This window comes from Malassezia sympodialis, genomic scaffold, assembly GCF_000349305.1.
Source record: "Malassezia sympodialis ATCC 42132 genomic scaffold, msy_sf_4, whole genome shotgun sequence".
Lineage (NCBI taxonomy): Eukaryota > Fungi > Basidiomycota > Malasseziomycetes > Malasseziales > Malasseziaceae > Malassezia > Malassezia sympodialis.
Window position 1 is genome coordinate 402,548 of NW_017387802.1, and position 23,115 is coordinate 425,662.

General features: G+C 51.7%; 12 protein-coding genes and 2 pseudogenes across 14 annotated transcripts; 7 read left to right on the plus strand and 7 right to left on the minus strand.

Moving 5' to 3' along the window:
• Positions 1–141: 141 nt before the first annotated feature.
• On the minus strand, positions 142–1,573 carry MSY001_1028 (uncharacterized protein; the record flags this gene model as incomplete). Its single annotated transcript, XM_018886133.1, has 2 exons — positions 142–1,003; positions 1,029–1,573. The coding sequence occupies 2 exons, from the start codon at positions 1,571–1,573 to the stop codon at positions 142–144; spliced, it is 1,407 nt and encodes a 468-aa protein (XP_018739637.1).
• A 792-nt stretch (positions 1,574–2,365) lies between these two features.
• On the minus strand, positions 2,366–3,029 carry MSY001_1029 (uncharacterized protein; the record flags this gene model as incomplete). The annotated part of the gene is made up of 2 exons (XM_018886134.1): positions 2,366–2,859; positions 2,885–3,029. The coding sequence occupies 2 exons, from the start codon at positions 3,027–3,029 to the stop codon at positions 2,366–2,368; spliced, it is 639 nt and encodes a 212-aa protein (XP_018739638.1).
• A 1,782-nt stretch (positions 3,030–4,811) lies between these two features.
• Positions 4,812–6,002, plus strand: MSY001_1030 (uncharacterized protein; the record flags this gene model as incomplete). The annotated part of the gene is made up of 1 exon (XM_018886135.1): positions 4,812–6,002. One exon carries the CDS (start codon positions 4,812–4,814, stop codon positions 6,000–6,002), a length of 1,191 nt encoding a protein of 396 aa, XP_018739639.1.
• A 130-nt stretch (positions 6,003–6,132) lies between these two features.
• On the minus strand, positions 6,133–7,539 carry MSY001_1031 (uncharacterized protein; the record flags this gene model as incomplete). Its single annotated transcript, XM_018886136.1, has 1 exon — positions 6,133–7,539. One exon carries the CDS (start codon positions 7,537–7,539, stop codon positions 6,133–6,135), a length of 1,407 nt encoding a protein of 468 aa, XP_018739640.1.
• A 46-nt stretch (positions 7,540–7,585) lies between these two features.
• Positions 7,586–9,739, plus strand: MSY001_1032 (uncharacterized protein; the record flags this gene model as incomplete). The annotated part of the gene is made up of 1 exon (XM_018886137.1): positions 7,586–9,739. One exon carries the CDS (start codon positions 7,586–7,588, stop codon positions 9,737–9,739), a length of 2,154 nt encoding a protein of 717 aa, XP_018739641.1.
• A 12-nt stretch (positions 9,740–9,751) lies between these two features.
• On the minus strand, positions 9,752–11,304 carry MSY001_1033 (annotated as a pseudogene). Its single transcript is given in 2 exon segments — positions 9,752–11,137; positions 11,143–11,304. Coding segments are annotated over 2 exon segments (1,548 nt in total).
• Positions 11,305–11,849: 545 nt separating this feature from the next.
• MSY001_1034 (uncharacterized protein) lies at positions 11,850–12,475 on the plus strand (the record flags this gene model as incomplete). The annotated part of the gene is made up of 3 exons (XM_018886139.1): positions 11,850–11,957; positions 11,994–12,332; positions 12,365–12,475. 3 exons carry the CDS (start codon positions 11,850–11,852, stop codon positions 12,473–12,475), a joined length of 558 nt encoding a protein of 185 aa, XP_018739642.1.
• Positions 12,476–13,064: 589 nt separating this feature from the next.
• MSY001_1035 (uncharacterized protein) lies at positions 13,065–13,455 on the minus strand (the record flags this gene model as incomplete). Its single annotated transcript, XM_018886140.1, has 2 exons — positions 13,065–13,237; positions 13,431–13,455. 2 exons carry the CDS (start codon positions 13,453–13,455, stop codon positions 13,065–13,067), a joined length of 198 nt encoding a protein of 65 aa, XP_018739643.1.
• A 412-nt stretch (positions 13,456–13,867) lies between these two features.
• On the plus strand, positions 13,868–14,308 carry MSY001_1036 (uncharacterized protein; the record flags this gene model as incomplete). The annotated part of the gene is made up of 2 exons (XM_018886141.1): positions 13,868–14,145; positions 14,251–14,308. The coding sequence occupies 2 exons, from the start codon at positions 13,868–13,870 to the stop codon at positions 14,306–14,308; spliced, it is 336 nt and encodes a 111-aa protein (XP_018739644.1).
• Positions 14,309–14,579: 271 nt separating this feature from the next.
• MSY001_1037 (uncharacterized protein) lies at positions 14,580–16,013 on the minus strand (the record flags this gene model as incomplete). Its single annotated transcript, XM_018886142.1, has 3 exons — positions 14,580–14,659; positions 14,762–15,199; positions 15,491–16,013. The coding sequence occupies 3 exons, from the start codon at positions 16,011–16,013 to the stop codon at positions 14,580–14,582; spliced, it is 1,041 nt and encodes a 346-aa protein (XP_018739645.1).
• A 715-nt stretch (positions 16,014–16,728) lies between these two features.
• MSY001_1038 lies at positions 16,729–17,345 on the plus strand (annotated as a pseudogene). The gene is made up of 2 exons: positions 16,729–16,901; positions 16,937–17,345. Coding segments are annotated over exons 1-2 (582 nt in total).
• Positions 17,346–18,836: 1,491 nt separating this feature from the next.
• Positions 18,837–19,294, plus strand: MSY001_1039 (uncharacterized protein; the record flags this gene model as incomplete). The annotated part of the gene is made up of 2 exons (XM_018886143.1): positions 18,837–18,972; positions 19,011–19,294. The coding sequence occupies 2 exons, from the start codon at positions 18,837–18,839 to the stop codon at positions 19,292–19,294; spliced, it is 420 nt and encodes a 139-aa protein (XP_018739646.1).
• A 149-nt stretch (positions 19,295–19,443) lies between these two features.
• On the minus strand, positions 19,444–20,913 carry MSY001_1040 (uncharacterized protein; the record flags this gene model as incomplete). Its single annotated transcript, XM_018886144.1, has 1 exon — positions 19,444–20,913. The coding sequence occupies one exon, from the start codon at positions 20,911–20,913 to the stop codon at positions 19,444–19,446; it is 1,470 nt and encodes a 489-aa protein (XP_018739647.1).
• A 1,267-nt stretch (positions 20,914–22,180) lies between these two features.
• Positions 22,181–23,112, plus strand: MSY001_1041 (uncharacterized protein; the record flags this gene model as incomplete). Its single annotated transcript, XM_018886145.1, has 2 exons — positions 22,181–22,291; positions 22,321–23,112. 2 exons carry the CDS (start codon positions 22,181–22,183, stop codon positions 23,110–23,112), a joined length of 903 nt encoding a protein of 300 aa, XP_018739648.1.
• Between the last annotated feature and the right edge of the window lie 3 nt (positions 23,113–23,115).

Below are 23,115 nucleotides of genomic sequence, written 5' to 3' on the forward strand. Positions count from 1 at the left end.
TCGCCATATTTTTCGCGTGCATTCATGTATGCTTTTTCGTTCAGAGTGTGAAAGCTGTGAGATGACCAAGACGGACGTGGGCGTACTATCCAGGTCCACCTCGCTTGCATACGTTGGACAAGAACTTTTGAGATCACGTGTTCAACCAGATGGAGGAGCATAGCGTGTCCAACACGCACGGAGCATGTCCATGTCTTGGAGGGCATGGTACACGATGCTACGGCGTACGTAATGTCCATCACTTTCGAGAGCCTGTGATACATCTTTTTCGTGTGAATTGACGTAAAGTTGCTCTAGCCGATACCCGCATAGGCGTTGCATGACTGTGCAGGCTGCAGTAATACGCGCATCCACACGAGGATCGTGCGTTGACGACCAGAGACGCTCCCACTCGGGTAGCATAGGATCCCTCAGAATTTCATCCACATGGCAGATTTTTGTATTGCTGCAGAGACAGAGACGCCATAGAGGCCAGCTAGCACGACCATGTCCGTCAACAAAAAGAGGACAGAGTCGATCATGAGGATGTGAGAGCGGTGCCATATCATAGACAGCTCCCTGGTCTTCGTAACACGGTGCTATTCCGTCTTCCATATGTCGGAGCTGAAACTCGGACTTCTCGACAGGCTCTAGTTTGGTTAAATCCTCGCAGAGAATAGACTCAGGCACACACAACAGGCTTGCAACCAGTCTGCGCTCGTAGGGTACACGGATATCCCAGCTGCATCGGTCCCAGCCTGTCTTGAAAGGCAAAGAAAACCCATACTGGCACAAAAGCTCCGCATTTCCCAAGTCTCCGTACGAGTTCATCACCTCATCACCCTCCTCTATTGTGGCGGTACACCGTATTTCGACCTGCCCAAGGTGAACATCGCAGGGGCGCTGGTTGCAGAATATGTGTGTTGCTGAACCACATTGCATACAAACTTCTGACTCAGATTCCACTTGTACATTGTTAGGGGCAGAATGATTAAACAGGTCTGCGACAGGTACGAGGCATAGACTGCGGTTAGAGGCCGTCCACATACCCATGAAAGAGATCGATGATAAATGCGCGAGATGAAACAATGGAGAATGCAGATAGGAATTCATCGAACCTAGGAGTGTGTGTAAGAGCCTGCCCGAGGATAGGTTGAGCCCAAGCCTGCCAGAAATCGTGGAGCTCCATCTGTGTTAGCCGCTGCCAACTCACCCTGCAAGTGCCTGGATAGTCGAGGCCCTCTTGATATGCATGCTGGCGGCGTTTTAGTCTGTGCCAAGCTTCTGTGTATGCGAAAAAAGAGTCATCCTCCCACGCTCCATCGGTCGACGGTAGAGAGACTGGGCTACAGTGTCGCAGGTATTTATCAAATCTTGACGAGGACCCGAGTAACTGCTCATAGAGCACGCACAGTGCAAGGCATAGAGAGGGTTTACATATTTTCAGAGCCTTTTTGCACAGTGGTAGTTTAAACAAGGCACAATAAGGGACACACAGGAGGGACACACATGGTATACGAGCCACGACAGTACCAGGGCGAATGCACGCACGCGCTATAACCGCCAAAGTGCCTGGGGCAGAGCTTCCCTGCATGTCCTCATCTGCATCGGTACGAACAAGCTCAAGACGGGGGTCGTACCATATGTTTCCGGCGCGGAGCCACGCGCAGAGTGGCTCCATTACGGCCACGCGTGCCAGGTTCCTGCGTTTGTCCAAGCCAGAAAGGCGCCCTTTTCTCCACATTGGCCCCCATCCATCATGGCGATGCAAAAGACAATCTATGTTGGTGCGTGATGCAACGTTGACAGACAGGTGGGCTTGCCCAGCAAGTGAACGATGAAATACTCCTATCATTCTTTAGCACTTTTGGAGACATTACGGATATCCAACTTCCACGGGAAACAGAAAATGGTACGCTGTAGCAGCTCACGTCAGTATCAATGCACCGCGGCTATGCGTTTATTACTTATTCGAACGTGGAAGATGCAGAAGATGCCATCGATAATATGCACATGAATGAATGGTATGGGGTAAGTGTGTTAGTCTCACAGACAGAACGTTCTCACAGTGAATGTCGCCAAAGCCCAAAAGATTATTGCGAACGACTCACGACGCCCTATTTGGGAAACAGATGTACGTGCCCAACGCTGACGCCAGGCGTGGCTACAAGAGCACAATACCGCCGCTCAGGGCGATATGCCTCCCACGGGTTAATTTTATAGAGGTATCAAAGCATCTACAGACGATGGATCGTGTCATTTTGACGTTGTGCCAAGGCCTTGGCATCGAAGGTATCCCCATTCTTATTGTCCAGCAATTCTTGCCACCATGGGAACAAAAATGCATTCACAATGAGTTTGAACCACGGAGTAAACGCATTCGCTGTCATGTGAGGGACTTATACGCACGATCCAGTTCATCCATGAGAGCCCTCAGCTCATCCATCGAAACCCATTTCACCTCGCACACCTCATTCTTGTTCAGATTCAAATCAACACGGGTTGTGATAAAAAGGATGTAGTCGACTGCTAATAAGCGCGATCCTGACGTACTCTCATGCTCACCCCATGGTCCCGTGCTTGGCGCCAAATAGTGGATGCGTGTCAGGAACTGAAACAAATCCACCGGTATCTGCGATACCGGGATACCTAGCTCATGCTCTAGCTTTCTCTGGGCGGCATTTTTGGCGCCGTTGCTGCCGTCCATCTCTGAACGCACCGCCAACGGGTGGGAGCAGCACGTGTTAGTCCACATGTTGGGGAAAGTGATCTTCTCCGGTGCACGCTTTTGGAGCAGCAGCTTTCCTGTTTCTGAATCGAATAAAAATACCGAAAAGGCACGGTGCAGGAGCCCTTTATTGATGTTTTCCATCAGATGGCCTGCGCATGAGCCGTAGAAACATACACTCTTTCTTGCTACCATCACGCAGCATATTGTCGTTATCATCCGTAACAATACAACGCTCCTCCATCAACCGAATCTGCTCTTCGTCGTGACCAAATAGAGATGGATCGTGGCTCGCAGAAGTTTGTTGCGATGGAGCAGCCATGCTGATTTGAATAGTGAACGTAGCTGATGGTTGTGCTTAGGTGCCCTCTTTGTCACGTGCGATGTGCAAAGGAGTATGCGAGCTCAGACGGACCTTGCTCTGAGGCACCTGGCTATTTGAAGGCTTTCTCAGTAAGAATGCCAGATTTATCCTGTGCGTTTACTACAGTACAGCACAAAGATGAGATGGTAATACCAATAATTCGTGAGTGATTTGGACTCGAGACCCAAGTCGCGCATGATAGCAAGTTATTAGCTCTACCTGAGTGCTGCTGTTCAAGCAAGGGCAAACTAACCTACAGATTGAATGAATCTATACAATGTCATCATTTTTAGAAATAGTTAGAGGGTGTGAAGACCAGCTGCAATATTTTACAGAACCTTTTAGATTGCCGTATTTGAACGCAGAGAGTCTGGCACAGTCCATGTGCCGAGGCAGGCAATGCTGGATCCGTCTGGCAAAGAGTTCATGGCTTGGACCCAGGATGTGGGTGTATCAGTGTCAGAGAGATGGGGGTGAGAACTAGCCCGCGACGCCATCTGGCTGTCGACCTCAAAAAGAATGGATTCTCCTGTTGAGGTGGTTGTAGTGTGAATGTTCTGTACGGCATTCCAAGGAGCTTCTGAAGACGACCTTAGTTGCTCAATAATATTTTGAGCATCCATGTTATTTGATTTAGGAACCTGCACACGTATCAAAGAACGACGCATGCTCGAAGAAATTTTGGAAGTGGTCCTGCACTCGCTGAGAAACCGAGCCACATCCGTCTGGTCCGGTTTCTTTGTACATACATAGAACCGAGTGACATTGTCTGCGTCAATTCGTCTGCTACACACCTTTCATCGTCTGAATGGATCGCGCACAGACGTTCAATCCGTAGAGTTCAGCAGAAATAGTAGATGCAATCGCTGCCACATCACACTCTGAAGATTGAAGGACAAGAGGTATCGCGGCGCCTGTTGATTTGGAGGGTATCACTTGCGCTTGGGGCAAGTTCCGCTCGAGGTATTGTGCGCATTGACCAAGTGCCTGAGGATGGCTGTGTACCTCCTTGATGGAAGCCAAGGATGGCGATTCTCCAGAAGCATCCGGCTTTACAAGCAGGCTATGCTGAATAGGCAAAGGTATTTCGTCTACCACTACTAGTCCCGTCTGACCAAACAGTGCAGAAGAAGCAAGACAGGACAAAGTTTCCTCAACGATCCCCAAAAAGCTGTTCGAAATGGGCAGGACAGCTATGGCGGAGTGGCCCATGCCCCATTGTTCCGAGGCATAAACCACCACGTCATTAATTGTGTCCTGGGGTATCAATTGACAGGCACTTTGCCCCACAAAGCATCGTACAGCCTCATGCGAATAGGTGCCCAAAGGACCCAGAAATATCACCTGCATGATGTCGTTGGATAAGCAGAGGCAACATTTTTCAGCGGCCAGAGGCGATGTGGAGGGAAAATATCACGGTTAGGCCCCCATGCCAAGCATTTCCAAGGTCCCACCGGATGCAAAAAAAGCGAAGTGGAGCCCTCCTCGAATAGAACAAGGTTGTATATCATTGGTTATAATAGGGAGTACGTGCCTCCCTCGCATCGGTGACCTGTAATAATCAAGGGTATGATCGGCCATGATTGGCACGGCAATTTCCTGCGGACACTTATGCGTCACTCGGGCCTCCATGCATTCGGCGATTGAAGCTAGTTACGTCTGACACAAAGCGAGTTTACCCTTGTTTATAAGTACGAACAGATTCAATACAGGTTCCTTACCCACCGCCGTTCCCTCAAGATGAAGTTTCTGGTTGCCATTGTTGCTGGCCTGTTCGCTACTTCAGCTGTATCTGCAGGTGCTCAAAATGACAACGAGATTCAACTCAGTCGGCGCAACATGTTTATCAAAGCTAACAACGAGCTGGACATCAAGGCTCTTTCGCGTCACTTCAACAGCATGAACCATAAGTATAAGAGTATGATGCGCAACTACCACAAAAACACTGGTAAGGAGCATCCCCTCCTGCGATTCATTTCGGACCTTCTGGACCTTGATAAGGACAAGCGTGGCACGACTAACCTGCCGCTGAAGGATGTTATGCAGGAGCAACTCTGGGCCGGTCAGGTTTCTTTTGGCGGACAATCATTTTTGATCGACTTTGACACGGGCTCGGCAGATATGATTGTTAACCCTGGTGCTTATGACCCGCAGAAGTCGCAGTCGGCCAAGTCGTCTGGCCAAAACTTCCGGACTGCGTATGGCGATGGCACGACCGCGCAGGGTACAGTTTTTACGGATGACTTCAAGATTGGTTCCCTTTCGGCCAAGAATGTGGCGGTGGGTCACTCGAAGACCACATTTATTGAAAACGAAGGTGGCAACGAGGGTATCGCTGGTATGAGCTTCTCTAGCCTTTCAGCCTTCCCTGGCGACTTCAAGCCTTTCTTCTACAAGCTGATGGAACAGAAGCAGGTGCCGCACGGTGTCTTCCAGTTCACTCTTAAGAAAGGCGAGGGCTCTACGCTGACGCTGGGTGCGGTTGACACGTCCAAGTACAGCGGTAGTCCCGTGTGGTCAGGCGTGGATGCCGACCAGGGCTTCTGGGCTACCCAGGCAAGCGTGAATGGCGTTAAGATCAACGCGATTGTGGATTCAGGCTCAACTATTATTACCGGTCCGATCGACCAGGTGCGCCAGGTTTTCTCGAAGATTGGCGGGCTGCAAACCTTTACGGAGCAGGGCCAGCTCTTTGCTACGTACGACTGCAACACTACGCCTGGAATTACTATGAACTTTGGCGGCAAAGACTTCAAGTTCTCTAAGGATCAAACTGGCTATGGCCAGCAGGGTGGCCGTTGTGTGCTGTCGATCTGTGGTCAGGAGCAACTGCCGATGAACGCATGGATCGTTGGTGACTCGTTCTTCTTGGGCACCTCGGTGATCTTTGACATGGAGAACAGCCGCCTTGGTTTTGCTCCCCAGAAGTAAATGTGTTGATGCGGCTTCTATCCCATTAGTTTGCTGGCGAATCTGATGGGGGTGTATCTTTCTTTTGCTCAGACCGTGCTCTATGAAGAGTGATAGCCACTCGTGTATAAGTTCGTAGTAGTTTATTATGTTATTGCTGAGACAGGGCCTGGACAAGCGTTGTACTGTCATTCGTGCCCAGGCGCTGCGAGCGGAGTATCTGGCTAATAATAAAGGCGATGTCCAGTGATTGCTCGTAATTAAGCCTTGGGTCGCAATGCGTTAGATAGCGGCGCGAAAGGTCTGCTTCCGATAGCTCCATACTGCCACCAATGCATTCTGTCACACCCTCATCGCCCGTCAGCTCCAGGTGCACACCGCCGAGCCGGCTGTTCATCGACGCATGGATCTCCATGGATTTAGTCAGCTCGGCCACAACATCGCTAAAGACGCGCGTCTTTACCTTAGGATTGGTCGGCGAAGCAATGGTGTTGCCATGCATCGGATCGCAGCACCACACCACGGTGCCAGCATGGCGGGACAACTGCACCGCCTGGATGTGCGAGGGTAGCAGGTCGGCAATTTTGCTCGCGCCATAGCGCGAAATGAGCGTCACGCGTCCCTTCTCAAGGTTAGGATTAAGCGCCTCGAGTATATCGACGAGTTCAGCGGGGCTCATCGACGGGCCCACCTTGACACCCACCGGATTACGGATCTGCTTGAAGAACTCGACATGGGCGCCGTCCAACTGCCGTGTGCGGTCGCCAATCCAGACTGTGTGGGCACTGAGGTTGTATATTCCCTTCGAGGTTTCATGCGTGAGTGCCTGCTCGTACTCCAGCATGAGCCCTTCGTGCGAAGAAAAGTAGTCAACAGTGTTGAGCACCGGGGTCGACGCACCGGGGTCGGCGCCCACGGTGTGCATGAAGTCGAGCGCATCAGTGATGGCATCTATAATTTGCGCGTACTGCTGCTGCAGACCCTCGTCATGCACGTGTTGGAAGTTCCACGAGTGCGGCGCGTGAAGATCAGCGATGCCACTGGACAGGCAGCCGCGCACATAGTTGAGGGTCGCTGCTGCATGGAAATAGGCCATGAGCAGGCGCTGGGGATCAGGTGTGCGCTCATCAATACCAAGACCATTGACATTGTCGCCACGGAAGCTCAATACCTCTTTCTTGGTACCGTCCGGCATTTCGACGACTTCAGTGGGCTTGCTCCGTGGCTTGGCGTACTGTCCGGCAAAACGCCCCACACGCACGACCGGCAGGCGCGCGCCATAAATGATGATCAAAGACATGAGCAGAGTAACTTTGATTTTGGCTTCGATCTGGCTGGGGTTACAGTAGGAAAATAGCTCGGCGCAATCCCCACACTGCAGCAAGAACGCCTGGCCGTCTGCGACAGTGGCCAGTTGTGTGCGCAGCCGCTCAATTTCAACAGGTGTCACCAGGCCGGGGAGTGTCTCCAGTTTCTGTAACACATGGCGGAGTGCCTCTTCGTCTGGGTAGCCGACGTCCTGGGCCACAGGCTTTGACCGCCAAGCGTGTGCCGACATGGCGAGTGGTCAGGTGTCCTCGTCACGTGGAGGAGGATCTTGAGCTATGGCCACCACGACGCCGGTCCTGTCGCTGGACGACTGGTACTCGCAATATGCGCCACTTTCTGATACACAGCGCGTGTCAGTGAGCCGCGTAAGTGCATGGGTCTCTGCACAGGCGGATCGAGATGAGCCGGGAGAGCCTGTGCCGGAGCAGACGGCGCCCACCCCGGACATGTGCTTGACCCACCGCTTGGCCTCGGTGGCTGCGCAGCACACGCGCGCCCAGGACCCCGATGATACCCAAAACCTTGGCCTCCTGCAAGATGGAGTGCGCGAACTTGATGAGCTTGCAGAGCAGGTCGCGTACGTGCAGGCTAGCATGGCGGAGTTGAGAGCGGGCCTCGCGTACGTGCAAGACAGTTCGTCGGAGCTCATGGCCCAGGCGAGTCGCTTGCTGAATGATCAGAACGAGCTGGAGCGCACACATGGCGAAATTATGTTGCGTCTAAGCTACTTTTCCGTTCTGCCTCCGGCCACGGCGCTGTTGTCTTCGACCAGCACAAATGTCGACTCACCCGAGTTTCACAGCACGGTGGACCGCCTGCTCTTGGCGCTCAAGTTCATGGAATCACACCGGCAGTACATGGATGCTCCTATTTACCAGCTGCGCCTGTTAAATGCACTGCAGCGAGCTATGAGCATCGTGCGACAATCGTTCTCAACCGCCGGCATGGACCTCGTCAACGAGTCGCTCATGCAGATGAGAGAGATGCTCCATGTGCGTGACTATGCGACGGGAAGCAAACCTCTTGATCCGACATCATCGCGTGTGAGCGATCTACTGTATGGCCACTTTGAGCCACTGCAGGCCAAGTATGCCAAGTACATGGAGGACCTCGCTGAGCTGGCTGTGCAGCACGAAGAGTTGCGCGGAACCTTGAAAGAGACACAGACGATGTGGTGCCAATGGCGTGTTTCTCTCTTGCGCGACTGCCTTAGTGCGTGCACTAGCAGTGCTGGCGAGCCCGGTATGCCGCTGCGTGCACAACTAGAACACATACTGATAAGTATGGCGCGATACAGTGCACAGGAGAAATCCTTGTATGTGCACGTATTTCCAGGCGCAGGAGCGGACACTGCTTGCCTCGAAAAGGTGTGGGCTTTGATTCACGAGCGGGTTTATGCGTGGCTCGCGCCACAGTGGACCGCGCTGGATGTTGAGGCGGTTGCTGACCTTGTAGCGACCGTCCAGCACCATCGCAACGAGCCTTGGTGCACGCCCCTGTATAATGAGCTGGTGGAGCGCCTGGAGCGCAGTGCTACTGTCATGTATAAAGGTGAGCTGGCGTCTTTTGTGCCGTCGCGAGATGATATGGCGTACCCTGCGGTGCTGCGCGATTGGCAGCGCACTAGCTCTAACCGCACCCCAGGCACATCTGAAGCGGCATTATCGACTTGGTATGCCCCGATTCGCACGCTTCATGCGCTCCTTGCCGCCCTTCGACCACACCTACCCCCGTCTGCACTAGCAAACTGGACGTACAAGGCAGTGCATACGTGTCAACAAAAAGTGCATGAGGCATCGAATGCCATGCGGGCCGAGAAGGTTGGCAGCGACGATGGGGACGCTGGCGATGCCCTATTGTTCCAGCTTCAGCACTTACTGATCTTACGAGCACATGTGCAACAGATCCGGGAGCTTGTGGGCAACATTGATGCACCAGCCGCAGCATCCAAGAGCGCCTCCTCGTCGGCGCTCTGGTTTTTGAGTGGCTGGGGCTCTACGCCCAGTCGGCCGCCCACTTTGTCTTCGCTAGTGGAGGACCTAGACACGAGCATCACAGCCACCACCAACGAGATCGGCACATTCCTCGGCGCAAGCCTCACGCTGCCACTCAAGATCTTTTTGCAGCAGGGAGGCGGGACTCCCGACAAGGCGCGGGAGGCATGGACAGTATTCCAGCAAAGTGTCGATGCAAATATGGACGACATACGCGTCAAGCTGCCGCTCTATGTGGATCCCCTAGAGGTGGAGGCTTTGATCAAGGCCACACTACTCACGCTGCGCACGACGTATGAGGCATTCTTGGAACGCTGGCAAGCGTTGGTCGCCCAAATGACATCCGACGATGCCGCGGCGCAGTTGAGCGACGCTCCTACGCCCATACAGCTGTGCACACAGCTTCATGAAAAGCTGTTGACAGGAAGGTCATAGCCTATGTACATGTCATGCATCCTCACCTTCGTGCTTAATAGGGGCCGGTTTCTTGGCAGGTTCATTGTCCGGTATCGGCGATGGTGACGCCTTCCGCTTGAGACTTACCTCGGAGGACGCCTCGACAGGGGCCTCGACGGAGGGCGCCGTCGCAGTGGCTGGCGTGGCGGTCATTGCGGCTGCTGCCACGGCCTGGACACTGTCCGACATGGACTTAGCAGAATAGTAGCAGCTTGCATGGTAGTAGATGCCATCCATCAGTACAGCATTGCGCCAGATCCACTCTTCCACATCTTCGCTCCACTCGCTCTGAAACTTTTCTTGGCAGATGCGGCACGGGCGAGCGGCCACATCCGCATCAAGTGGTACCGAAACATAAGACGCCGCGATTTTCTCCCGAAGGACGCGCTCTTGCTCCGGTTCCTCGACGGCAAATGCGTCTGATGCTTTGGCGGCATCGTGCATATCATCATCAAAGCCGCTGCGGATCCACCGCGAGATCGGATCAAACCAGGCCCGACTCTGACCACGAGACACACTGGCGCGTGCACGCCGATTTTGGGTAAAGTGCCAATCCAAGTGGTCATCTAGGCCATGCTTACCGGCCTCCCCATCAGGGTATCGATTTGCACATTGGCGACACTGAAGCGGAAGGTGATCGCGTATCAGCAGCTCGAGCTCTGCCGACGTGCGTGACAAGTCCACCGTCGACATGCGGACCTCCAACGACATAATGTAGTCTGTGTAGAGTTGGTCCTGGCTCGCAGCCTTGGGCGCTGCCGCCGGCAGCAGGCCCGCCTTCATAAGGTTCGCAATCAGCTCCGATGCAGACGCAGGCCCAGGAGCTGCAGGTGCAGGCGCATTAGTGTCGTTCGAGCTGGGTGGCGCCGTAGTGGGAGGGCGCGACAGAACATCCAATTGCTTCTGCACGTCACTCAGCAGTTCCGGAGAAGTCGCCGTGTTGCTGATCCGGTCTTTCAGCTCCCGCAGTGTCTCGATCTGTTCCTGGATAGCAACGTCGGTAGGGTTGTGCGCCAGAGCCTGCGTCTTGAGCGCCAACATACGCTCAATGTTCGCCACGACCTGCGCCTGCGAAGGCCCTGTCGAACGGACGGGAGCGCCCTGACTACCAAACAGCAAACGCTCAATTGTCTGTTGCGCATTCTCGCCAAAAAGAGGTCGCCCTGCAGGTCCAGCATCGCGCCATGTGGCCCAGAGCTCCTCCATGCGTCGCCTTGTAGGTTGGTCCACAACACGGTACGATTCCATGAACAGGGTCACGATACGAGGGCTCCACAGCTCAGGGTACGGCGACCCAATGTTCTTACAAATAGAGTCAATGAGGTATAGTGCCGGGAGCCGATGAGGCGGCGCGGCCTGCACGTAAGCGTGAGACAACTTACCATGAGAATGTGGTCATCTAAAATTTTCGCCACGATAGTGGACATTCTTTGGGCACTTTCCTGTGCAATGAGAGTGAGGTTTGTGATAATGGGTTTTGAATTGAAGGTGAGATGGGCTAGGTGGCCACGGAACATGGCTTCGAAGGCAGCAGAGTTGGCCATAGGCGTGTCTTGAGATGGTATCATCCCATAGCCCGGCGTTGGTACCGGTGCACTGCCATAGTTGTTCATGGCGTAGCCAGGTCCATAACCGTAGCTGCCCCCATATGCATAGCCGTCTATGCCCATCCGTTGCCCACCTGGGGCGCCACCATAAGAGTATACATTGGGATACATCACACAGTCACAATACCTGCACAAACTACGTGTAAGGAAGAGGGATGAGTAGGACGCTGCCGCCGACACTGGTCGAGTCCGCACGGGTAGGCAGTGCAAGTGACTCCAGCTCGGTGGCTGCGTCAGTGCGCGGTCAACCGTAGCAACGAACGTGGGCCGACACCACGCAAGCTGGGAGCCACGTGGTATAGCACGTGCAAGAAGAAAAACTATGAAGATCACGTGGGTATAATCCCAGGAGCGCACGCTACAATTCCACGGCTGGGGCGCCTCCTTCTCCTACCCATCTCGGCGGCTGTACCAGGTTAGTGTCCGCGCCGCACCACGCTCTTGAAAAACAGACTACTAACACCGAAACAGAGTAATCCGCGATGCTTACCATCTACAAGGACCTGGATCTCGATATTCCCGAGAACGTGACTGTCCAGATTGACTCGCGTATCATTACTGTCAAGGGCCCTCGAGGTGAGCTGCAGAAGGTACGTCGTCGCTGCCCTTAGCGGTGCTAACTTCAGAACCTGCGCCACATGGCCATGGACATCCGCCTTGTCACCGGCCCCAAGGGCTCTAAGCTCAAGTTCATTGTTTGGCATGGTGGCCGCAAGCACCTGGCTTGCCTCCGTACCGCCAAGGCTGCCGTGGCTAACATGATCAAGGGTGTTACTGTTGGCTTCCAGTACAAGATGCGTGCTGTGTACGCCCATTTCCCCATCAACCTGATCATTGCTGGTGACAAGAAGAGCGTTGAGATCCGGAACTTCCTGGGTGAAAAGCGCGTTCGCAAGGTCGTCATGCAGGAGGGTGTGACTATCACCGACGACAAGGCCCAGAAGGACCAGGTTCTCGTTGAGGGTGTACGTATACTCGCACCTCTATTAACCTACAGAATGACATTGATGCTGTCTCGCAGAGCGCTGCGCTGCTCCACGGTGTGACTCTAGTCCGGAACAAGGATATCCGCAAGTTGTACGTATTCATGCTTGGCAGAGAGAACTAACGCTTTAGCCTTGATGGTATCTACTGCACTGCCAAGACTTCGATCGTCCAGGTTGAGGCTTAAAAAAGTACCCTGTGTAGAGGGTCGCATGACACGCTGTATACAGGAATGTATCCTTGTTCACCTTATTGATGTGAGGAATGTGTGAGGCACGCAGCGTTGATAGTGTTTCGAGTACGGAAGCATATGGCATCCATGACTGTCCTTCGCTTTCAACCGGTGCAGCATGAGGGTCGCGTGAAATGAATTTGGACAGGCGATACTAGTCACATAGATGGTGCTGGCATCTACACTTCCAAGCCCGCCCCCTCGCCTATGCCATAAATATCTTAACTCGAACGACAAATCTGGTATGGATGTCTTTTTGGTCATGCTGGGACTATCCCGCATCTACAAAGAGCCACGAAAGGTAATATAGCATACGGGTACAACTGAAATAGAGCACATAAGACACATGCAGTGTATCGTACGCCACACCAACCTCAGATCCACGTCTATCCCCTCATAGACTCCAGCATTTTAAGCTAGACATGTCCTTGCACGTCTAGCATATTCAAGACTGTCGAAGTCGTTTGGAGGAAGATGATAGTTAGGCAGCCACAGCCTTGGCGGCGGTGCCAGTGCGGAAACCGTTCTTAGCACGGCGGGCCACTGTCTTCAGGTGGCGCATGCGACCCGAACCGGTAGTCTTCCGGCGGATAGCCTTCTGGCCCCATTGGTAGTTCCGGGTCTTGGCCGAAGGGTAGCCGCACGAAGCGCAAGCTGGTTTGGTTAGTGTCCCTTCCGGGTGTGAACATACTCTTCTTCTGGCGGTGGAAGGCACGACGGTTGCAACGACGGCAAATCGTGTGCGTCTTAGTGCTGTTACATGTAAGTCTCTGTTCAATAAAAGAATATATCCAAGCAACAGCTTAGGATACGGCTCTTGCCGTTTGCAATACATACTGGCGCTTACCCATAGACGTCGTACCCTTCGTCATCTAGTGAGAGTTAGCGACCCGTTCATATAAATGTAGACGGTACACTCTCGAATGATGTGAACCATAGGTCCACAGCATGACAAGAATGCACAGTACTGCATCCACATACCTTTGGTTATAGACACTTGATGGTGAGGAGCAGAAGCCGGCGATTCTTAGTCGATCTAAGGCGCCGCGGCGGGAGGCCTCCAAAACTATAGAGATCACGTGGATAAAAATCGAAATGTCTGTCGGCCGAAATGAGCTCATTCACCGTTGGAGGGTAATGGCAGAGAAATCCACTGACGCTTCCACTCGTCAAGCCACTAAACTTAGCATGTACGTGTCTGACACCCATCACAGGAAGCTCTAGTTCTAGTGGGATAGAGCTCCTGTGCACTTATAAAAGAATCAGTTCTAACATTTGCAGACCATGGCTCCGCAGACGAAGACCAAGAAGTCCAGCCAGGACAACATCAACTCTAAGCTTCAGCTCGTTATGAAGTCGGGTAAGGTGTCTTTGGGTCTTAAGAGCGCCCTCAAGAACATGCGTAGTGGCAAGGCTAAGCTCATCCTTATCTCGGCGAACACCCCTCCTCTGCGTAAGTCGGAGGTCGAGTACTACGCCATGCTGTCGAAGACGGCTGTGCACCACTACCAGGGTTCAAACATTGCTCTCGGCACTGCCGCTGGTAAGCTCTTCCGTGTTGGGTACGTTGAGCATATTGTCCATGGTTGGTATCCGCCGATTCTAAATTGCGATCGGTTCACCAGATACTATGGGCAGCAATTGCGCGGGACAAGCTAACCTTTCAGTGTCCTCACTGTGATTGACGCTGGTGACAGTGACCTGCTCACCTCGGTTTCGGCCTAAAAAAGTGGCATATCTTGCCCTCCATGATTGATACGTCTGTCTCTCTGGAAATAGAGATGTTCTATCATGTTTTATTGCTACTCTAGTTCCTATGTGTACGCCTTAAACAATCCACAGGTGCTAGATGGTGAATCACATCCTGCTGATGATCGCCGAATCATTCCATAACCCTAGTAGATTGCGTAAGAGGTGTTTGCAATCCAGTTCGAGTGCGCGTTCATAGAATGTGTCAAGACTAGGCAAGCCTATGTGTATAGCATGGGCTAGATAATTATATCGCCTTCTCTGACATAGGGGCATCCACTTCCATACTGGTTGAGCGAGGATGTCTGGCAACAGGGCGAAGCTGAGCTAGAGACATCCATGAGGTATGAGAAGACTTCGCATCAGAATTCATCGTAACAGGACGTGCCACTGTGTTTCCGGACGTAGGGAATCGCGGAGGCAGAGTACCTTGGTAGTTCAGTGATGTGTCTTGGACAGAATGAAGAGACATAGGTGTCACTGGCATACTGTCATCATCGTCATCATCGCGGTTCATTGTTCGAGAGGGCGTAGAGAAAACAGAAGCCCCAGAGTCATGCGAGCGCACCGAGTCCCCATCCTCATCGCTTGAGCAAGCCTCCATTCGGTATAATGGCTTTGAGCTAGCCATGGCCTTCTTGATTTCGATGCGCCTACGGAACCAGTCCGTGGCAATTGTCGATGCCTCTCCATAATAAGAGTACGAGTACTTCTTAATCAAAATCATTGACAAGTCGTTCAAATTTTCCATCATGTGCTGATGAATCTGGCTAGCAGCACCAGAGGCCATTGATCCTTGGCTCTGAGAGTTCGGACGAGGATCACGGCAAATATGTCGTGCCAACAGCATAGCACCTGCCGCCAAGGCTGACGGAAGAATAGGGATAAATCGTTCATGGAACAGAGTCACTTCAAGTAAAAATCGTGCCACGCTGTGAGTGACAGGATTCGAAGGTGGTGCACATGAATACTCATGCCGAAGCCAACTTTCCGCAGTCGGGTGGCCTAGGTTCCAGCCTAAAGTGGAAAGAACATGCCCCTCCATCTGAGTAAATGCACTAGGATCATATGCATTGCAGCACATTTGGCTCAGCTCCATCACAGTAGGGACGCGATCCTTCGAGTCCTCAAACTTTGCAGCAATCAAAAGGGCGGCACATCCGACAAGCTGATAATGACGCTTGTACACAATGCGCTTCGATACATATCGATCCACTAAATTCATAGTCAAATAAAGGGTTTCAGGACGAAGGCGGAAAGACTGATGAATCTCGATCAAGAAATCGACCAAATAAGGACGCATGAACCAATGTAGCTCGGGCTGGACGTTCATCAATTCAATGTTGGGCATGGTCTGCTTCTCCATTTCGTGCATGTACTCAAAGTTCTCTTGCTGGTATTCCATCTCAAATAGAATGTTATTGGATGGTGCGCGTGCTGTACGGACTGTCGCGGACTTTGTCTTGGCGTTGACGCCTGTGTCAAGAGAATTGACCGGAACGATGGTCGAGTGACGTTGCTTCAGTGATGAAAGCGGCAGGGGCATAGCATTAGGTACGCCTGATGGGGGCTTCACCGAGACTGGATTGGAAGGAGCTGCAACTCCGTGAGAAGGCCAGCCATAAAAGCTGTGACGAGCGAGATGAGGCTGCATGCTTGGAATACGTGAGAATGCCGACATATTGGAGGATAAAAGTCTGACGCGTCCAGTGCCAGCGCAATCCAGAGCCACGATCCAAGCCAAGGGAGCGAATGTAGTAGGTAGGACAGTGGCCCAGTTACAAAGACAACTGAACGAGGTCTCGGTGGACAACCTTTGGGCTCCCCGCCTCGTTATATTTCCCTGTCAATGCGGGTCGAGAACTTGTTGAGCCCTTGGCCCTGTGCCCTGTGCGCCCACTGGGCTACCGCGGCTGTAAGGACTGGGAGAAATGAGCCCAAGAATGCCTAAGCTCAAGCGTGCGAGCAGGTAAGGGAACAAGAATAGCACATGAATGGTCGAATGGTAACGTGCAGCAAACTTCGTCAAATGATTGTTGGACCCCGAATGCGAGGTTGGCTGCATGCCTAGTTCTCCATCACATAAGCGATAATGTCTGACAGGGGTGGGACAAGGCCAAAAATTGCCTCGCATCATGTTAGGCTACACGAATTACGAGGTAGGTGACATATCAGGCCTCCTACATTTGCCATGCATTAATGCGCAGGAATGCAGGCTGCTGATCAATTTTAGGCTGGCTCAAGGGGAAATAAGCTGGGCCCATTCGTGGCGCCTGCAAGGAGAGAATATGCAGGACTTTGCAGGTTGTGTGGAGGCGATAGAAAGAGGAAGCCTTTCGTGGTAACGTAAGCGGATCATTTTTGTAGCAAGACGCAGCCTGCAGTGTGCAGTGGTCATGGTCAGTTTTAGTTGTGACGGTTGCGGAGACATCGTAAAGAAGCCGAAGCTTCCACAACACTACAATAAATGCTGGTCTCCATTTACATGTCTTGACTGCAGTGTTCAATTTTCAAGTCCTAAGGAAGCGCACTCTTCGTGCATTACAGAGGATGAGAAATATCAAAAGAGGTATGTACAAACTTCTGCTGGGACTAATAATTGAGTTTATACAAAGGGAAGAAGTCAGAACAACAGCCCACGCAGAAAATTCCAGTCAGCGCCGAGGCTGTCGTGACCAAGCCGGCTAGTAAAGAATCACAAGGAAAGGACAGTGTTACTTCCACGAAGCGAAAAGAAAATGAGAAAATGATTTCCGATGATGCGAAAAAACAAGCCAAAAAGCAAAAGCGTGTGGAAGATACCCCGGAACAGAATAACAGGTCTCTCAAGAAGACTTTAACGCTTGATACAATCAAGTCTGTGGTATCTGAATTGACCGAGTCCAACGACGAAGTGGTACTGAAGGATGTTATAGAAAAGATCGCTTCTAAGTATCATCTGGACTTCAAGGACGTCAAGAAACGTTTGCTTAAAAAGATTCATGTATCAAATGGCCAAAACGGAGCCGTTGTTCTCCATTGATCGTGCTCCTGTCCAGTAGAACATAGGCACTTGGTTTTGTGGAGGTGTGAAGTTAATTGTGGCCAGCATCGATGATGACTGCGTCCAGCAGGCAGGCAGGGGTTTCTGGCTCGGTGCATTTAATTCGAAGAAATGACATGAAAGAGTGGGAGACTCAAAAGAATCCAAATGACAAGATAAAAGCTGTTCATCATATGGAACTGCTTGCCAGTCCATCACGAGGTGTCGAAGTGGGCGAAAAGTTGGTGTTTTACCAGGTTGCTTACACTTAGTTTGACGCAATTTGTTGTTCAGGAGCAATATTGGATGTATATTCATGGACTTGTTCATGAGTATAACCGAAAATATCCTTCAGTGATGGCACTGAATGAGAGGCCGACGATCACAGCCCTGTCAGGTACACCCAAACACTTATATCCATCTGATCCTCCATCGTGGCACAACCATGCGATGGAGTATTTGGATAGAATCTTACACGCAGTTCGTAAACTCCGTGAGGGATTGATTGCTAGTCAGCGAAAAGATGGATTGGTAACACAGGGTGCGCTGGCTCTCATCTGACATTAGTGTATCGATTTTCTGTGATTGTATCCATCCTGTGCCTAAATACTCAGCACCTTGGACTATCTTTATCAAAATTGGTTGATTATGTATATCTCAATCCTGGTCATACAAACTATCCGAGCTGGGATGGCCCAAACTATGTTGAAATGATCAAACTTCTGGTTCAAAATGATATTCACGGATCGGAAACTTTTCTTGATGAATCACTTTCCCATTTCTCTGTGTTTTATTGCTTGTGGCTATTGGAATCGTTGACGTCGGAGCGACCAGAGCATTTGCAAGAATACTTACAGCGACGAATTTTGCTATTGCAGAGACAAGCGGATCAATTATGTCTGATCAAAGAAGAACACCTTCAGTTTGTCCACAAAGCCTATCTGGCCGTCTTACGGTCATCTTACATGGACCTGTTGTTCATTATAAAGGATTCGTCGGTGCACAACCATTGGCCAAGGATGCTCGCGCTACGGCTCTGTCCAAAGCTTCGGAAACAAGCGTTCACAATTATGTACAAGGCGTATTTACAAATTCCGCTCAGAAAATCCATGGTAGATCTTGTCCGTCAGGAAACATCAGAATCCATTGTGGCTCGGAATCAGGCAAGTATTGACTGGCTAGACTCGATGGTATTTCTTAATGACCAAACCTCGGCAGACGTTCAAATTCTTTGGTGGCTTGGTTCAGGATTTAATCACAAGCACTGGTCTGACACAATAGCCTATGTCGCACCCAGGATACGTGGAGCGGCCGATGCGCACGTCCTTGCGTGGCGCCCTTGATCTTGGTATTATGTCATCCAAGTGAAGATACCCCAGACGGTGAAACCGGATGGAAAGCAGCCGAAGGACCTTCACGTGGCGTGACGAAGCAGGGCCTCCACACACCTCGTAGTATCTCCCCTCGAACCACAACCGCAGTATGTCGGCTTGGGATCAGACAGTTGTAATCGGACGCAAGGCACGACCTGGTGGTAGCTCGGCTAGTGGGCCTCGTGGACCTACGGCTCTCGAGCGTGCCAAGCAAGTTGGTGCTGTGAATGCATTCGATCGTAAAAGTAAGTGTGCCTGTTGAAATGAGCTAACGTGGCAATAGCTGCGGCCGGACACAACAAGGCTCATCAAGGTACGGACCACCAGCGCATCGCCAAATTGGATCGCGAAGATGATGTGGCTCCTCCCCCTAAGATTCCTCCCTCCGTTGGTAAGATTATTGGCCAGGCCCGCCAAGCAAAGGGTATGAACCAAAAAGATCTTGCAGTAAGGATCAACGAAAAGCCTTCTGTGATTCAGGAGTATGAGGGTGGCAAGGCTATCCCCAGCCCTCAGATTTTGGCAAAGATGGAGCGCATCCTTGGAGTGAAGCTGCGCGGTACGTGAGGCTAGCGACGGACTAACGCCACAGGAAAGGACATTGGTGCTCCCGTATGTGTATGACGAGAACTAACAGTGTAGCTTGGTGGTCCCAAAAAGAAGTAGAACTAGTATTTTCGAGAAGAAAAAATAGTCATTATTCATTGACAAATGCGTTACACATCTATGGTTGTGCTTGTAGGTGATGCACAAACAACAACGTCTTCTTTGGGAGAAGAAGTGAGTATGGGCTGAGGAGCTGTGTGCTGTGCCCCTTTGGGTGACTCTAGCAAAGGTGGTTGTTCCATTGTTGAAGAAGGAGAAAGAGTGACTTGTTGATCAAAGATTGTGGGCGCCAAAGCTGAATTATCTTGCTCACTCGGCGACATGGCAGGGCTCGGTGAGCCTCCTGGGACCCAGGCTTTCGCATGGGAAGCCTCTGAATTATTTGAGATCGAACTGTTTTCGTTACCGCTATCACACGAGTTAGAGGTGCTGCTTGTGCGGGAACTTGCTCTTTTGAACTTCGATACAGCGTGCGCCACGGTGAACATGCTGCCGATGCGGCACACAGCGCTTTGCACGTCTTCGTCCGTGATGGAGTCTAATGGGGCTCCGGGATCAGAAAAGCTAGGCACGGGGTCGGTTCCATTTTTTGTAATCCATGGATGCTGAAGAATGGCATCCGCAGTGATGCGCTTCGATGCGTCTTTGATGAACATCTTTTGCAGTAGATCTACACTCTCCGCACTCAAATGTGTGCCAAACACCGGCTCATCATTTACGATGGAAGCGTACAGATCCAGAATAGCTGATTTGTCGAAGGGCATGTGACCCATAAGAAAGCAATATAGCGTAACGCCGCAAGCCCAGACGTCATCGGTGTATCCATGCGAAAAAGCATTCCCAGCTCGGCACAATTGAGGGCTCATGAAAGCAGGAGTTCCGGCCATATCTGAGACCATATCATTGCCTGGTTTCACAAATATTTCCGAGACACCAAAGTCGGCGATTTTACATTCGCCCTTGGCATGTGTGAGCAAGATATTGTCTGGCTTGATATCTCTGTGAGCAATCCCAAGAGAATGAAGGTATGCCACACCACACATAATCTGGCGGAAATAATGACGAGCTTGTTCTTCGGACAGGGGCACACTTTTTTGCCCTGGCTTGACTGAATACACAACACCACCGTGGCAGTATTCGAAAACGAGATAAAGGTGGTCCGTATTTGGATCATCTAGGGCCTCATATATCCGCAAAATATTTGGATGGTGAAGCTTCTTCATAATAGCGACTTCAGCGCGCACGAGACTCAACGGATCATTTTCATCGTTCAATTTCGACAGGGTTTGGAGATGTTTGCGGAGCTCCATCAGACGTTGCCGCCGCATTCGACGCTTGTCGAATTCTTTAATAGCATAGAAACGTTGCTCGTCATTGGTTTCGCCAAGATGAACAATCGCGAAAGAGCCCTTACCGATTTCCTTGAGTAGATGGTATTGGTTAATCTTGCGTGAGCCATCCTTGAGTTGCACGGACATGGCATGTAAAGACTCCCTCACCGTGTTCATACTCGCATGACGATGTTCGGAATCATTCGAGCTTTCCCATTCCGTCACAGTCGAGTTGGAGTCCAGTGACATATTGAGCCGAGGAAGCGCCGCACGCGCTGAGGAAACCAGTTCCCTGGTCCGGTCCAAATAGGGTGGATTTGGGAAAACAGGAGTGACGCAGCGCGCGCCGTGCGTGATTTTACATAATTGGTGCCATGGAGCAACCAAGCCGAGCCAGGCACACGGTATTACGCGCCCAGAGGGTATGTGCAGACATGATTAATGCGCAGATCAAGTCCGCCCAGCTTCAAAGCTGGGTAGCGAAGCTTGTCGAAGAATCTAAACTGTATGGTGCTGGGTGCGATATCTAACGCATAGACCGTATCAGGTAAAAATTGCTAAAGCGCAAGAGCTTTCTACAGACATGCACGAGTGCATATATGCGCTGCTGGAATCCAATATGCGTGCCATGTACGAGCATGTGGGTATATGGGATCCAAATGCAAAGAGAGCAGAACTACAGCATCGAACATCACGCTTCCTTCTTGTCCTGGACACCAACACAGACGAGCCTGCGCGTCGCCGCACCCGCAGGACGAATGCAAGTGACCAGATATGGGACTTACTAGGGTTTGTCATGTGGCGTTATGATGTAGATGAGACCAACGACGACGATATATGTGCGAGCCCCGGGGATGATATCGTCGAGGTTACGTACTGGTACGCTGCGGACCCTGACAACAGCTACGAGGTACAAGTGAATGCAGCTGCCAGAGGCAACAAAATTGGCACGATGATGCTGGCTATACTGGAGCATCTGACTTGGAAAGCAGGCATGCGCAAAGTCGCACTCACAGTTTTTCGATCGAACGACGCAGCCCGTGCTTTTTATCGACGACGTGGCTACATCGTGGACGCGACGTCACCCGATTTTAGGCAAGGTGTGGATTCCCACTATAGCATTTTGTGCAAACCTAATCCAACGATTTTGGAGAGCAGACCATCATGAAAGAGGACTCAGGATTCTGTATAAGTAGCAAAGACGTACTTGAAGAGGTTCGGGCGGGGAGAGCTGCTCATGAAACCGACGTAGATGACAAACGGCACCCTTGCAATAAGAACGTAGATACATACCATCCGTAGTGGACAACCGTTTTTGCGACGTCGATGATACGGACAATCCGCTCCTATTCGTGTGAGACAAGTGCGACAAATCACTTACCTTGGTATCCTCGGACAACTGCATGGCGAAAGTGGGTGAGAGGAGCGCGGCGACCGCGCCGCTTACCGCAGCGACGACCACGTGGCTTTGGTGAAAGACGGTAGCCGGTTGCCGCATTTCTTCATCAGCGACAGCATGGCTGGCCAGAATACTTTTGCGTCGTCGTCGGCGCTGCACTTGAGCTTCCCGCCTGCTGCTTCGGGTGTGTTCCATTCGCGCTCGATTACTGGTGTCAAGGTTCATCCTGTATGTGATTTTTTTTTGACTAACCTCAGGTGGCTCTCTTTTCAATCCTCGACCATTTCCTTCGCCGCGATGCTTCACAACCTCGCGTGATCGGTACCCTGCTCGGTACACGAAGCGAGAATGAGGTGGAAATTCGCAACTGCTTTGCAGTGCCACACAGTGAAAGCCAAGACCCTTGGCAGATCCACCTTGATGCCGAGCACCACCGCCGCATGCTTGACCTTCACCTGCGTGTGTCGCCTGAAGAGGTTGTTCTGGGCTGGTACTCGACCAACCCGGACCTGAACGCGAACAGTGCCCTTATTCAAGACCACTACTCGCGCGAGACAGCGCCACACCAAGCGATCCACTTGACGCTCAATACCAATGTGGCTGATGAGAAAAATGGCCTCGGCGTGCAGTGCTATGTGAGTGCTCTGCTTGGCGCGACATGGAAGCCCGAGGACTGTGTCTTCATATCTCTTCCTACTACGCTACTTACGTCGAGCCCAGAGCAGACGGCGCTGTGTTTCCTTAGCCAGGAAAAGCCCGAGGTGCTGACGGATCTCGATGCACTAAAGGCATCGCTGGAGCAGGTGCAGGCGCAGTTAGAACGCGTGCTTACATATGTGCGCAAGGTGCTCTCTGGTGAGATCGAAGGTGACAAGGCTGTGGGCAGGTACCTGAGCGACACTATCAGTGTGGTACCCGCAGGACTGAAGGGCGACGAGCTCAATGCCTTGTTCAACTCTCATCTCCAGGATGTGTTTATGGTGTCGTACCTGGCGAATATGGTCAGCACACAGGCCGACATGTCGGCGCGCCTCGCGCTGCTCCAATAGATC